The sequence below is a fragment of the Aedes aegypti genome, chromosome 1 (genome assembly GCF_002204515.2).
Source record: "Aedes aegypti strain LVP_AGWG chromosome 1, AaegL5.0 Primary Assembly, whole genome shotgun sequence".
NCBI classification, from domain to species: Eukaryota; Metazoa; Arthropoda; class Insecta; order Diptera; family Culicidae; genus Aedes; species Aedes aegypti.
The window spans coordinates 217215811-217232459 of record NC_035107.1 but is presented as its reverse complement, the minus strand read 5'-3'; the positions used below and the strand labels follow the sequence as shown (position 1 = coordinate 217232459).

Genomic DNA, 16649 nt, shown 5'->3' with positions numbered 1-16649 from the left:
TTGCCGGAAACTCTTAAAGATCGCGAACTTCTTCTCAAACATCTTGAAGAGATAAATGTCCTTACCTCCCATTGTTCGCTGAAGGCGGGCAGGGTCAACCACAACGCCCGCACCCAGCTATTCTGCAAGTATCAAGAACTGATACTGCGTGCTCCGCTACTTGACCTGCTGAAGGCTCAAGCAATATCAGCTAACACCAGTTGGGATTGCTGACGAAGGAGGCCTCCACCTGCCCCGACCCTTACGAACAACCAAAGGCTCGGATCCATCAACTATCTAAAAACTCGAATTTGTACACAAACATATAAAATTCTAAATAATCCTCGTTGGAGAATTATTTAGAATTTTTAGAACTTTTTTTTCGTACGCCCGGTCCTTGAGAGCACCTTTATTAAATTGCTTAGTTGTCTTTCCGGATATCTATCTGAAAGATTCGTTTCAACACCGTGCAATTAGAGCGAGGAGGGAATTGCCAAGAAAGTGTAGGTGTGAGAGAAGCTATCTATCATTCAAAAATATTGTTGATAAAATTTAAAATAAGTAGCAACGTACATTGGTATAAGTCTTAAAAGAGCATATACTGTGAAAACTTTTTGGAGGTCATTTATTGCAGTTAGATATTAAAAAAATGTAGGCTAATCAATAAATGAATAATCTCCAGTCAGCCATAATTGTTTCCCACTCAGGAATTGCGAGACATACGCGTTCTCTAGTTATAAAAAGTCGTAACGGGAACCGCAGCAAGACCAAGCTGTAGGTCGTGGGTTCAAGTCCCGACGGTAGAGGATCTTCTCCCGTTGGAAATTTTCTCGACTTCCCAGGACATTGTGCATCTTTGTGCTTCCCACTCGACATAAAATGCTAAAATGGTCATTCTACAACGAAAACGATCAGTTAACAACTGTTGACTTGCTCTTAGAAAAATAAACTGCTCTGTCCCAGTAAGGATGCCAGAAAATAACCTAATATCTTGCCTAATATTGATTTGGTTGTGGAATAAGCTTGTACAAATCTAAAATTTTAGGCTCTCTGCAAGTGTTTCCTAGTCTGATTGTGCACCTTCAATCCAAACGACATCAGCTGCATCAGCATAACTAAATTTGACTTTTCTCAGTCAGGTTCGTAGACAAAGAAAATGACTGCTTCCTTGATTTAATTTAACCTTAAGGCGAAGTAGGCCGTCATTGAAATTTGTATCCGTCGTTGATGATTGTTGCTAATTCATCTAACGATTTTGAATCAAAGAAAATCAGTTGGTTTTGCACTGATACAGCTACCAGCATACTTCATGCATGTTAGCGCGTACAGTGATACTTTTTCAAGTCAATATAAACTATCAAGACTGAGTTATATCACTTTGAAAAGCAAGCTGAAAAGTAATCATTGTTGCCAAAACGAATGATGGGCTACTTAGCTTTAAAATCCAATTTAATGACAATTCTGTAAAATCAACCATGCATGAAACGATAGACGAACTGTTAAAATTTACGCAAAAGAACATTTATGCCTCTATTGTTTGATACTTTTCCAATGTCAAGTCATATCTCTCGGATTACAAACCTCTAAAGTTTAAAGGAAACCATCTAGTGTAGCGTTTCCCATTTCCCACAACAGTTTCATGATGAGTGCCTCTCGAAAGTACAATTCGCATCTGTCATATCATATCGTATATTGCACCGCACTAATTCATAGCAATTCTTCCCTTGCAGGCATGATATCGTCGGCTTTCCTTTGGGGCTTCCTCTCGGATATGTACGGCCGCAAGCGTCTTCTGGTGTACGGCTTCTTCCTGGACGGGGCCTTCAATGTGATGTGCGCCGTTAGCCAAAATGTGGTCGCAATTATGATCTTCAAATTTATGGGTGGCTTTGTGTAAGTACTCTAGCGTTGAATTTGGTTTCGGAAGCACATTTCCCGGATTAGGTACGAGGCGTTGCATGTGTGAGCTGAAATCCGCTCCCCCGAGTAGGAAGACGATGGGGACGTGAAAAATCTATTCGTAAGGTAAAATGGGGCAATAGTTCGAATGGGGTAAAAGTTTCTTTTTAAGATTTTTTGCTCAGAATACTTAATTGATGCCACGCATGGATGCATGTCAAAGTGTGTTCTCTTAAAATGCATGTTTGTGCTATTAGAATCAATCCAGCTAAAGCGACATTTTTCGAAATAGCACCCAATGTATGCAACTCGAAACAAAACTAGTTTTTTCAGCACCCGTTGTGCTTTTCCAACTCGGCGTGCCTCGTTAAATCAACTAAGTAGTGATGAAAAAAATCATCGTTTTGCAACTTGTTCCATAAATAACTATTTCAATTGTTATAGTTCTCAAAGAAATATTGATTATTCTGCCAAGTTCGAACTTTTGCTCCACCTTACCCTATAAATGTGCCACTATCCGTCAGCGAGTTTCACACGAGCAAGCGAAGTGAAAAGTTCCATTTCATTCTGAAACTAATCTCCTGGGTTTTTTTCCCGTTTTATTTTTGCTCGTTTTTCCTACCGAATAGAATATGTGGACCGTTTGCGGTGCTGATGGCCTATCTGTCGGAATTCCACAGTTTGCAGCATCGATCCCGGGTGATGATACTGGTCGGTATCTTCTACAGCATCGCCAATGTCCTGCTGCCTTCGTTGGCTTGGGTTATCATCCCGCAGCATTGGGGTTTTACGTTGTTTGGCGGAAAATTCGGTGAGTCTATTAGCTAGCTGCAACGCGACGCTGACCAAGTCAATATTGTGTGCAGTTTTGTGACGGTGATATTTGTCCGGTTTTTCTGGGTGAGAGAATGATGTTTTCGTGGAAAGATCAAAAATATGCCATTGCAATCCTTATAGTAATTTCACTAGAGTACATTAAAATATAGACCATTGTGTATCCCTCTGTAGTTTTTATAAGCACGAAAATAAAGATGACCAGGGTGTATTCGTATTGAATAGTGCTGGTGTTGCAAGGCACTATTTGATTGATTTGCAAAAATATGAGTCTATTAAAAAACCGCATCGATTCCATGGCTGCATTTGTAAGGCAATCATTACAAAGATGGATTATCAACTGGTGAGATCGCAGGATTTTGTCTGGTTTTTAAATTGCTATAACCTTCGCATTTTTTTCTATTTGTCAGGAAAATATAACAACTGAAAACATTTGTTAAATATATCAACTAAGAACGATAAGCTATTTTCTGGAAGTTTCTTGAAGCGGATGTAAAAGATTCCATCAATGTCAGAGGCTTTCATAATCACTATCAATGCAAGTTTCACATGTATTTCAATCATCTCGTATATAATTGAATTTGGAGCTGAAAGGATAGGAGAGAACCACTTCATGATTTGGTTGAGACCAAATCAATCGTAGAAGTGTTTCTAGAAGAGGAAATACAAGTATCAAGGCTATCAGGGCATTGAATTGAGAAATATGCTGAAAAGCACTCATCAAATAAAATTCTGCCGTTAGAATTACTTTGCAAATTATTTCATAAGCGATGTTTGACATTAACTTTTCGGATGTCGCGCGACTTTTTATAACGGGAGCAGTCGCGCGATTTAGAAAAAACATGGTGAAACCATCTTCGACAAAGTTGTTTAGGAGATCAAGAGCTGACATGCGGTGATTACTCAGTTTCTGAATTCCGCCACCAGGCGGCGGTAGTACGCATCAATTTTTTTTTTGAAAAATTTCAGGATCTTGAAAACTTAAAAAGATGCCGCCTTGGGCAAAGTTGTTCAGTAGCTCAAAAGCTGCCTTAATTGAGCCAATAAAATCGAAATTTTACCACTAGGTGGCACTAGTGCACACGAAACTATTTTGCGGATATCTCAGGATCCTGATTACTTAGAAAGCTGGCGTCTTCGGCAAAGTCCCACAATAGCTCAAGGGCTATTATTTTTGGAGGCAGTTGAGTCAAAAATTTAACACCGGGCAGCGCTAGTGAGCATGTCACTATTGCAAATGAGCGTGATAATAATTAGCCTGTAGAGTATGATTCTTAACAAGCGATCGTTAACTGAAAAATGTGGATTATACGAAATTCTTCCAGGGAAATTCCGGTAACGAAAAGACTCGCCTACGCAAAGGGCATCCCAAGAGTTAGTACTATGGTTGCCACCGCAATTTGCGCATACAAATTTTTAGTCTCTTCCTTCACAGGACGGAGGTCCTAAGCGTTAGAAGAACCTCCACAAATCATGCATTTAGCATCCATGTGGCAATGTTTAGTACCATGACCCCACTTTTGGCACCGACGGCACTGAGTGGGGTTTTGAACATTTCCTCCTGGTTTTTGTAGATATATTTCCATGTCACTCGTACATCGAACATAAGTCTTGCTTATTTGAAAACACTAAAATAATTTAGATCACTTTTATTAAAGTGAACTCAAAAATATTCTTGAGATAGCCCTCTCCGAGCAATGCAGATTTGGTTCTTTTTTTTTACTTGTACTGTTGAAAATATAAGTGAATCATTTATTCTATATTCCGACTTTAAACAAACGTTCAGTTATGTCGTCATAATTAAAAAATCTACTTCTTCTCTTCAAGATGTTTGAGAAAAAGTTCAGGATCTTTAAGAGTTTCCGGCAAACCGCGACAGTCTACTTTCTTTGCGATTTGGAAGGAAACCTTGATTCCCCTAATAAAATTCAAGATCTCCTGACTAAATCCCCCAAATTCGAAACAACTGACCACGATAGTCGGCACTCTTTGTTTCCTCACTTGAATTAAAGAGCCTGGGCTAGAGGCCACTTCATCTTGATCAGGCATTGCAGAATTCGCTCTCAATTGAGTATGAAGCACGATCAAAGCAAGCAAAGAAAAACATCCCATCTGTTGCGGTCCACGATCGTCATTGAATCGCAAGGTGTAACAAGTCTGATAAATGGAAGCAGCGAGCGAGAGCCCCAAAGAGAGAGCGATGATAAAATCCATTTTTCTCGCTTGTTTACCGTTGGGGATATGTGTTTTTCTTTACTGGCACGATAAACAATCCACAAACTTCCAATAGTGTTTCCCAAGCTTGGAGCATGTTTAGAAGGGTTTTATCATGTACCGTAAAACGGGGTAACTTTGATAATGCGGGTAACTTTGATAGTGCGAGACCCACAACATATTAAACGAAATAACGAAGTTTCTGTTAATCAGTTAAGCAAAACGAATGCAAAAGTAAAGAGTATTAGTATGACACTTCATGTCAAAGCTATTTTCATTGGAATCAAGTGCATTTGAGGCTTTTTATACGAATATTAAAAATTGACACAGTTTTAGCATTTTCGAAACGCTTACAAACAATCTGTTCTACGATCACTATTTGATGTAGTTTTGAATAGTTGGCCATTTATCTTTGACAGCCTAGTTATCATAGAACTTGAATACGGTCTCAAATCTCTTAGCGAATAGCATTTTCACAAACTGGGATCATTTTTGTAATCTAAGTCAGAAATTTCCATATAACGTTAAACGCCTAGAGGTATGCAATGCCCTACAAATGTACGTTATTCATTCAATTTTGTTCGATTCTTACTCCATTATCAAAGTTACCCCAAAACAGAAAACCAACTTTCGATTATATGAAAAATTATATATCCATTTAAAATAAATCTTTTGGAAATCTATCGACTGCAATCGATAGCTAGGATGCCAGTACTTGTTTTAAAAATATAAATTATTATTCTTTGAAACAGCATGCATAAATATTCAAGTTTTCTTCGAAAAAACTACCAAAGTTACCCCGTTTTACGGTACTACTATCCCCCCAATATGATCAAAGTTGTAGCAGTATACGATAAACAGTCTCTCATAATGTGCAGCATGTTATGATAGTTGCAGAGAGCGATACGTGAGAGATTCTCTCAATTTTCTCAGGATTCAATCCCTGATCTTGATGTTCGAATAAGTTTTCTAGAGCATCGAACTGATTGCTCATTTCGATGCAATTATCAACATTAACCATTTCACCCTTGAAAAAAAGCACGCATTTCGGAGAAACGTCCTTTCTTCCATTTTTTCCACGTTTGGTGCAGGTTAAATTCCACTTATTTTAGAAGGTAGTTGTGAATTCAGAGATTCACTCTTCGTTTTGTTCGTGGTTGCAATCATGTTTAATGAATAAACGAAAAAAGAAGAGACTTTCTAAGAAGTTTTTTTTTTCAAGACGGAGTCCAAGAAGGATTACAACCTCTAGCTTTGCACAGCGGATCCAAAGAAAAATCGAAGGCACGGGTCCTAACAAAGATCGTAAAAGAATCTATAGTAAAGGTTGGACTCGGAAAAAAAATGCGAAACTTTGTTTTGGGTGTAACTTTTCATCGCGTGGGTAAAAGTGATGAAATTCTGGGTATTAATAGTTTAGAGTGATATGTTTATGTGTTCAAATTTTTATCGCAATCTGTCAAGTAGTTTTCAGGCTTGAAATCCACCAATCCATCGTGTCTCGCGTTGTGAAGATGTTCCAGGAGACGAAGACCATCGAGCGGTGCACTAGAAGCAGCCAAAAACCAAAAACGAAATACCCAGAGAAGGCTCGGAAGAAAAGGCAGTACTTTGAAAATAACTCGAATCTTTCCACCCGAGATGTGGCCAAAAAGGTCAATTCGTTGAAATGGTTTATCCAGCAGACCATGAAGCAGGCTGGGCTAAGTGTTTTGAGGTCAGGAAACCGCCAAACCGAACTGACAAACAAACACGGTGGCCAAATTGCGTGCGCGGAAGCTGTATCGTGAGTGGCTGGTCAAGCCAGGCTAAACAAATCCCCGGCCTCGAATTTTTTGTCGGTATGTCCCGAATGTAGGTTCGGGAAAAGTTTCGGAAGAGAAAGATGTGCAAATTCGCGGAGAAGTACCTGTTGTGGCAGGCGATCTGCGAGTGCGGACGGTACTCATGATCAAAGTACCTGAGCTATCAAACATCTAATCTACTGAAGGAGTTTGGCGAACTACAGCTGGAGCCAGAACTGAAACCGATCACCCAACCATCCGATCAACAACAACACAAAACTAGTACATTTACAAATTCATACACATGACAAATTATTATTAATCTTTCACTAAACTCATACTCATCATAATCAAATCCTTTTTAAAGTATTTTATTTTGAAATCCGAAGCAACTATCATCTATCATCAAACATCCTATCATCTGCAAAAAGCTGCCGCACTGTTGTTAGAGTCTGATCCAGAATTGATCGAAGTTGTGTCCATAGTAGTTCTACGTTAACCTCGCGGAAATGTAACAGACATTACCCCCCCAAATTTTTCGACATCGAGCAGTACCATGGCAGAGGTTTTGGACAGGGACTTATTCCGTCTGAGGATGTTGGTGACTCGGGACAGTTGGTGCACGGTTGAACGACCGTGTCGAAAACCAAACTGTTTTCGAGCAGGATGTTGTTTTGCTCAACAGAAGCAAGAAGTCTGCGATGAACTGCCCTTTGGAAAGCTTTGATAACACTGAGAGAAGGCTGATGGGGCGATAACTTTTGGGGGAGAAAGGATCTTTGCCAGGTTTCCTGATGAGGACGACTTTGGCTGACTTCCAGGACAATGGGAAGTAGCTGAGCTGCAGACACTGGGTGAAGATCACCGCGAGGTGATCGTAGAACTGAACACTAAAGTGCTTGAGTTCTAAGTTCATGATGTTATTGGAACCTGAGGCCTTCATGTTTTTGGAGTGCGGAGGTCGAGACTTCGTCAGCTGTGATCTCCAACCCCTCCGGGAAGTCGTTGGGAGTCTGATGGTGGTTGTTGGCATGCTTATTAACGGCAGCTTCATGCGGACTGATGATGTTGTGTCCGAGATTGTGTGAGCTGACGAAATGTCGACCTTTTTCGGCTGCCTTCTCAGCAGGCGTTATCAAGCGATCTACGGGGCTATTGTTATCTAGTAGAACCAGCGTTGGTATGGGTCCAGGCTTGGTTTTAAAATTTTCGTGAGCTTCCAGAACGGCTGAGCACAGTCTGAGAGAGCGCGGATCTTGTTTGCAAAATTTTGGTTTCTGAGATCCAACATTCTGGCCTTGATAATTTTGTTCATCCGATTTACATCGGATTTAAGGGCAGGCAACCCCGTTCGCTAGTACTGCCTGCAGATGGTGTTGCAAAGTCTGATCAAATCTTTAGTAAGTCTATCGATTGGTATGTTGTTGCTCACCTGACTGCACTGAAAACATCTCTTCGTATTTTATCCAAAATCCATTTCGTAAAACAAGATTTCGTACATATAACGCTATTTTCATTCATTGTACGAATTATTTGTACTTGACAAAATTTCGCGATTCAATGACTTTACGAAACAATCGTATGATGTACGATTTACAATTCGTAGATGTGCGTTATCGTGTTGTTCGTATTACGAATTGTTTAGTATTACGAAACTGATCGTTTAATCTACGAAATCATTTGTTGTTTCCTGCAACGAAAGGTTTCGTAGACACATTTCTTAAAATACAACTTGACACGACCGCAGCCAAAGGAGGTAAGAAGAAGCGCGTATAAATGTTCGTTCTGAATACGAAACAAACGAATTTCGATCACGAAATGTTTAGTACATTATAACAATCATTGTTTGTTTTGATTTCGAGCTTGAATCATATTACGAAGCTGGTTGCATACATTTTACGAAACAGTTTCGTTGCAGAAAACAACGAATAATTTCGTAGTTCAAACGAACAATTTCGTAATATAAAACAATATATATTTTCAGTGTGGTTGCCGGCACGTGTTGTTCCCTGGCCTGGGAGATCGCTTCTTCGATGGCATGCAGCTGCCGATCGACGTCATCGGTTGACTCGGGTCGCACCTTCTAGTCGACACACTGCCGGAACTGGTCCTAGTTGACACGATGATAGTTGCGCCGAGTCTTGAGATGCCGGTTGACCGAAGCCCCAATTTCCATCAGCTGAGTTCCTGGTAGACAACCGGTTGGGAGATACTTACCATGTTGGTGATGAACAGGTCGATGATAGCATGGGCTCCCGATCTGCTCAACCGGGTGGGAGTATCCGGGCCCAAGATGTTGAAGTTGCCCTCCTCCAAGCCTTGCTGCAGGATGACTCCGTTTCGATTTTTGCGGGGGTTCCCCCAGGCTATGTGCTTCGCGTTGAGGTCGCCAGCGATGATGTACCGCCCGTGCTGCCGAGTTAGCTTGATGATGTCCTGTCGTAGGGCCGTTGCCGACCCGTCGTTGAGGTTCGCTTGCGTTGGGTAGTATGCAGCGATGATGGTGATCGGGCCGTCCGAAGCTTGCACTTCTACTCCTACGGCCTCGCTGAGCTTGAGCTGCAGGTTCTGCAGCAGGCGACAGTTCATGTCGTGGCGCAAAGCGATGGCGACTCCCCCTCCTTCAGAGGCGGTCCGAACTAGTCGCACAAGTCGATGGTTGGGAATGAAGACGTTAATCTCAGGCTTCAGATGCGTCTCCGTGATGATGGCGATGTCGTTGCTTTTCTCTTCGAGAAAGTCGACGAATTCGATTGCTTTCTTCCGGATGGAACAAGCGTTCCAGTTTGCGATCCTGGTGATGGCCTCACGGGCCATATTTCGAGAGGAAAGCAAATACCGCCGAGTTAGAGGCATCGATCTGTTCCGACTTGGAACGGCAGGCTCGCAGCCGTTGCAACAAGTTCCCGGTGTATTCCAACATTTGCTCCGGCGTGTACAGGGAGCCGTCGTCGGAGGGAGGAGTGCCGGGAGCACTGGGTCCAGGATTCCCCCATCCAGGAGGGGGCGCATTCCGCACCGATGGAGCAGCGGCGGCGGCGGCCGCGAGGCGTTGCTGAACGGAGGGGGTCGTCTGGCGGGATGCCTGCCGGTGGGTTGGTGGAAGCGGTGGCAGATTGGGCACCTGGTAGCGGGGAGTCGGAAAGTGCTCCTCAGTCAGCGGTGGGGGTGGCCGGTGCTGTCGTCCCTGCTTCTTGGCAGATGCTTGCTGGCGGATCGCCAGGAATTCCGCTCGTTTAGGGCAGTTACGGCTACTGCCCTCGTGGTTGGCACCGCAGTTGGCACAGTTCGGTTCGATGCCCTCCTCCATCGGTTGGCATGTCGTCGTTGCGTGCGCGCCGGCACATTTACCACAGCGGGGCTTCATGTGGCAGTTCCTCGTCCCGTGACCGAATGCGAGGCAGTTGCCACACTGCGTCACGTCTCGTTTCTTCGGGCGGTAGCGCTCCCATTCAACGACAATGTTGAAGAGCGCTCTCACCCTCGTCATTCCCACCATGGTGATGGAACCTTTCTCCAGGTGGGCCAGGTACAGGTTGTCCCGGTACCTTCCTCCTTGCACTCACCGGATGGGGAATACGTTCGTCGGCTTCAGTCCGGCCAACACCATCTCCTCCGGGGTATATTCCGGAAGCCCTCGAATGATCACCTTCAGCGGCTTGCTACCGGGGACATCGTGGGTATAGGACTCCAACCCCTTTGCCTTCAGCAGCATGCCGGCCTTCTCATAGTCGTTGCGGGAATCGCACATGACCTTCGTGCCTGTGTGGCACAGCTTGAACATCGGTTTGATGTTGAGGGCCGCTAGTTCCGACCGCAGTGCCGCGATGTCCGTCGTCTCCGCGAGCAGGGGGGCAATTTTTGCCTACTGGAAGACTTGGTCCACTGGCAGAGTGGCAAACCGGTTGTTTGCCAGCAACCTGCTGTTGTAAGCCGCCGGGTTGGCATCTTCGATTCTAGCGTGCTTCGGCGCACTCGTTTGCTCGTTGTCGGCCAGCGGGGCAGGGTTCGAGGCGGAATCCGCCTTCTGCTTTCGGTTGCGACCCAAAAACTATGCAAACTATTGCAAAAACTATGGGCCGCGGTTGATCTGCTGCTACTTGCTGCAGGGAGACTCGCTCGCTAGCCACACCAAGAAGATATGATAGCGCCGAGGAGCAGTCACGGGATCGCGATACCGCGGAAAGAGCAAAAGTGCACGTCGCACACAAGAAAAAACTTCGGAAAAAGAGCGAATCGAAAAAGCGTCCGAATCACACGAGAGTCTGAAACAGAATCTCTGGCCCGGTGATGACAGGCGCTTTTAAAGGGTTCCTCCCCGTTGGTATTCGCGATGACGAAGGCAATGGATTACCTGCTTTGCTCTTGTCCACAGTTGATCAGCAGAAGTTTTCTCTTCTTATTTTGTATGGGGAAAGGCATCTAACTCCAAATTTCTCGTAAATGAGAGCATGAACCGAAAAAATATTTGGTAGGCTTGATAGTCATTATTATTACGTACAACCCTTACCATTTTTTGTTCGAAAATAGTTCCCAATTTTGAGAAATAATACGTTAGATACATTTCGCCATACAAATATTTTTCGGGTTACCTTTTAGCGATTTTTCGTGCATCGACACTAGCGCATGTGCGTTACGGTGTGGCGAGTAGCGAATCAGGGCATGCATGTAACCCATTACCACAAATTTTCAAATTCTTCTAAAAAAATCAAGACATAATATAATTGAATTCTCTTAAGTGTACGGGGTTATATTTATGATAAGCTAAAGAATCCGCCATATTCTAGGAATCCGCAGAATATTGAGAAAAAATATAAAAATCAAAATAATGTGTCTATAATGTAGCCCATAAAAAGTTTATCAACAAGTAGTGAAAAGATTTTAAATAGCCATTGTAGTTAATTTTATATAAGCATTTGAAATTTCACTGCATATAGCTTGCCAGGTAAAATTTTCGACGCTTCACGCACCGAGTAAACTTTTCCCGGATGGCAGCACCGTACCTTCGTTGTCTCGAATTGTTTTATTTATACTGTCCTGAGTTGCCAGTCTCGCTCTATTGTACATTCGCACCGACTCAGCACACTCCGACAGGGATATCGTTATGAGTCCAGTGGTGTTGATAGGAACGTCATTGCTCCTGCTCCGCGGGGGATACTGGGGTTACAGCAAAGCCATACAACTAACATGTACATACGAAGAGGTGTCTCTTCTATACGCTAGAGGAAGTACGGATGAGCGTAACGTTACAAAGATGAATTGCACCGACAGATTATCATCACGCAGCCCAATGCTACAGAATAAAAGCAATTGGGCTATCTGGATCAGAAAAAAAATTGACCTATATACTGCAGCGGTGCTGCTATAGCTGAGTGCGGCTAGCATACAACGAATGGGAGATGTCGTTGCGGTGAGCCCGAACACCACTATTAGGAGAAGTGGTGGAAAGATGAACAGGGGTGGTAAAATAAACACCGTGTCTTTTATCGAGAAAAAACAAATTTCAATGAATTTTTATCATGCACGTACGATTTAGAGCATAAATCGGAGTGTTCGGGTTAATACGGAGGTCAATTGAAGTGAAAATCAATGTTGCTGAACAACGATCGGAAACGCGAGGCACGATGAATTTTCGTAGGCATCAAAACAGAATCTGCGAATAAACACAAACAACCGTTCGGGCGCTTCATTCGTTCGTGTTTCATTTTCGGATCGCTGTTTCTCCCGACGCTATCATCGGGTAATTTTCCATCGCTTGGTAATGTGAACGGTACGATCCACGCTGCCTGCTCTTCGCGAAGAACAGAAAAATATTCATTTCGATCATCTTCATGTGGGCTTGCAACAATCACGCTAAACTTGCTCTGCTCAAAAATGAGTGCCGAGCGCACAAAATTGGCCTCTTTTCGTGCAGCACAGATTCTGTGCAAAGGGGCTGTACACAGTTTTGTGCAAACGGTGGTAAACAAAACTGAATAAGTGAATTGCGCACAGTGGAGGAACGCTTGGAATGCGGAATTCGTTTCCATTTTTGTTTTGCTTCTGAAAATATTAAAAAAAACATTCCAATTTTAATGATTTTCAGAGATTTTTTCATTTGAATAGCCGAAGCGGAAGCAAATGGGGAGAAAACTTTCGCATTTGCGACCACCTTCCGGCTTTTCGCTAGAAAACATCTCAGAAAACTCCCCATCTTACCAACGGCCAACTGTTTGCTGCTACGCGGGATATCATTGACAGTTCCCTTTCCATCGATCTCGGACAACCGAAGGCGAAAACGTCGACAACTCACAAAATTAGTGCGACCTACTCAGAATTTTCACTCAGTCAGCCAGTTCTGCATTGGTTGCCTCATTCTGTATAGTTTTAACACATGCGCTGCGTGGAGCTGGCTTAGCGTGGAGTGTTTGCTTGACTGTACGAGAAGAAGCAACCTTGCAATGAATCACGAGAATGAACAGCACGTGGATACATGAATCCTACGAGGGGAAAGGCTTCGCGAACCACTTATCGGTGTGTTCATTTTGCTTCTTCGGAGTTGCATCCGTTCGCTTTTTGCGATGCTCTTCGTGACGCAAAAATGAAAAATGAATTTTGGCGAATGTTGGATCGCGAAGATGCGTCGATCATTGTTCACGAAGAAGATCCATCGCAACCCTGGTGAAAATATCAATTAAAACATGGATTTTTAAAACCACATTTAAAAATTAGAACTGACGTAACTTTTAGCTCGGAGGTCTTGAGATTTTTCAGTGAGGTGAATATCGTTATGACATGATGTCAAATTTGATACTTTTAAATTTCTTTTAGAATGGGTTACAATCCTAAACGGATATATTTTCGGATATGCAATGAAAATTTTCAAAAATATTTGTTTTGTTCACTTTTTTGCATAATGTTTATTTTACCACCAACAGCTGTTCATTTTACTCACATAGTGCAGGTAAAATGAACATTTACATCGGTTTTTGCTAGCGATAAAAATATGTGAAAATTTAGCTATTTTAGTCTTTATTCGTGTCGCTTTTGTTTCTGTGTTTTTCTATCAGAAATAAGATGATATCCTTAAGAAGTTAATTTTACCACCCATTCCCCTATACGAACAGAAGCTAGCAAATAACTGTAACATGTTCCAGTAATGGAGGAAGTGCTATTTTGAAAGATTCAATGACAGAATTGTTGTAGGATCAATCTCAAAATATCATGAAACCTCTCATACAAAATAACATATTAGTACTTTCCCGTTTTATCAAATTTTCCGAAAACTTCCCTAAAATGTTTGATCCCACGAACACGTCGGAACCCTTTCAGAAGACAACAGTGAAAGAATGGTGTAGATAGGTTGTCCCATTCTCAAGCAATTTCGTGACATACAAATATCACTCAATTTTTTTTTTATATAGATAGACTAGTGGACCCGGCAAACTTCGTCTTGCCATCAAGTAGGCTGCTGAAAAATATCATAGAACGTCCTATACAAAACTGGCAGCTCCGTTCACTCCTGGTTTTTCTAACTTTCCGGTGAACATCCTGAGCTTTTTGTACACACAAACACGTCGGAATACTTCAGGATCATATCAAAATGGAAAAGTTCAAAATTGATGGCCCGTTCTCAAGCCATTTCGTGACATACAAACAACATACAATTTTAATTTATATAGATAGAAGATAGATATAGATATAGATAATAGATAGATAGATAGATGATAAATACAATGGGAGTCAGATCTGACAGAAATGGTCTATTGCAATGTAGCATCCCTCTGAACTCCTGGAGAAAATTTTCAATTGGATTCCAAATCAAAGGAAATCCTTGGATAATTTCTTGGAGGAACCGCTGAAGGAAGTCTTGTTGGAATACCTGGAGAATTTTCACACAACATAATACTTCAAACTTTGAAGAGTCCGTAGAGCCAGTGCAGATTGAACCTCTGAGGAAATTCCTAAGAGATCCAATACAAATGTTAAGATATATTTCTGGTGAAATAGAATCGTTTATAAAGAAATTCATAGATAAAGTTTATAAAGTTATGAAGCGTTCATAGATGAAATATTGAAGGAATCCCAGGACAAATAATTAAATGAATTATAGTAGAACTTCTGGAAGAATAGCTAATGATATCTAAACTTTGACGAATACTTAGATATTTCTGGAGGAATCTCTCTAGAAAGCCTTGAAATGCCTGAAGGTATTATTTCAAGAAACTATATAGGTGTTCATGAAGGATTGTAGATATTTCTCCGTACCATCTACCCAGTTCCCAACTGAAAGTTTCCGCTCCACCGGCCAGCAATGCGTTTCCCGCACGCAAACAACTTTCAAGGAATGAATCCGCGTCCACATCAGACGTAGCCAGCAGGATATTTACAATGGTGCTAACTAACTTTTCCATTCCGCGTGTCGTCAGCCAATATAGATTCCATCGTAGAAGCGTTCATATCGGAAGCCTGACTGCGGCTGCCAGCTCGCAAGATAGGATAGGAATCGAAATCAAAATTGCAATCGCAAGTGATTCGCATCCTATTCGTAGCCCCGTTCTGTCGTTGGCAGTCAGTCTCTGCCAGTGTCAAACTGAAAGCGAAAGAAATGCGAAATGGGTTCAACTTTTCTTTGAATCATTTTTTTGATTACAATATGGCGTTCTCTGACGCGGATTTTTTTTGTGTTGGAGCATGAATGCAATTCTACCTTTTCGAATTGTCCAGCCGGATGCAGTGAACTTGAAATAATTGTAAATGACACGTTCTATGGTTAGCGGAAGAATGTACTGCAGGATCACATTTTGGATTTTTGCAGCCTCTTTCAGATTTTGACTGGCAGTTGGTTTCATTGAACCGAGGATTCTTTTCTTGGCTTTTACTTCTGACCTATATTTCAAGCATCTTTGTTGTCTGAGACTGGCTTTTTTTCGGTTGAAATCCAAATAGTTCTTCATCAAAAGATGTTTTCACTTAGCAGCACTTCTTCTGTATTGTACTTGTAATCTACAGAATATTGATTTTGGAATAGTTCACTCTATCACAAATAGTTTTGCCAACCGTTAATGGGTGCACCTAATTGATTTATCATCCCTCATTTCGTCCGCCAGAAATTCACACGTGGCAAATCTTCCTGGCGGTGTGCTGTATTCCCAGTCTGCTGAGCGGCACCAGCGTCATGTTCCTCCCGGAGAGTCCCAAGTTTCTGATGGCCCAGGGACGAAACGGCGAAGCGATGGCCGTCTTCAAGCGGTTGTATGCCCTCAACACCGGTCGCAGTCCCCATCAGTATCCGGTAAGTTCCGTAGAAGCACATGCACACACACATACACATTTTGGGATCGCCGAGTGGAAGGGGAGTGTAATTTCCGGTTCCGGACCGAACTTTGTTTTTCTGGACAGATTAAAGAGCTGGTGAATGAAACTCTAGGTGGTGGTGGTGGCACTACTGGTGGAGAAGGCACAAAAGTTAACGCTACCAGTGCTGGTGAGAGCAAAACTAATGCCAGCGGTTTCCAGGCTGGATTGCAGCAAATTTTGGTTATGTTCCGACAACCACACCTGAGAAACTCCCTGCAGGCCTATGGGATACAGTTTGGAATTTTGTTTGGGTAAGTTTTACGGGAAAAAGTTTCTTCAAATTGGTTCCATTCTGAGGAGGGTTTTAAATTAATGTCTTGCTTAAAAATATCAACTTTAATAAAGAGCGGTTGTTAGCGGAGTTTGGGGCAAGTGCGACATAGAGGCAAGTAGGCCATCCCAATATTTTGTAAAAACGAGAAAATATAGAGGAAGTGGTGGTAAAATGAACAGGGGTGGTGAAATGAACACTGTGCCTTTTACGGAGAAAAAACAAATTTCGATGATTTTTTATCACGCACGGACGATTTAGAGCATAAATCTAAGTGTTTGAGCTGAGTCCATGCTTCATGTCCATAGAGGACCACCGGTCTTGGGTGA

At 42.4% G+C, this 16649-nt stretch overlaps 1 protein-coding gene across 1 annotated transcript in view; it reads left to right on the top strand.

Annotated features, from left to right (window-relative positions):
* Positions 1-16649, top strand: part of LOC5569242 (synaptic vesicle glycoprotein 2A) — a 158754-nt gene that overhangs the window by 72442 nt on the left and 69663 nt on the right. Inside the window, exons 3-6 of the mRNA XM_021857583.1 lie at positions 1710-1872; positions 2508-2689; positions 15800-15984; positions 16092-16300. Of these exons, the coding sequence (XP_021713275.1) occupies positions 1710-1872; positions 2508-2689; positions 15800-15984; positions 16092-16300 (739 nt within the window). The remainder of the gene's footprint in view (positions 1-1709; positions 1873-2507; positions 2690-15799; positions 15985-16091; positions 16301-16649) is intronic.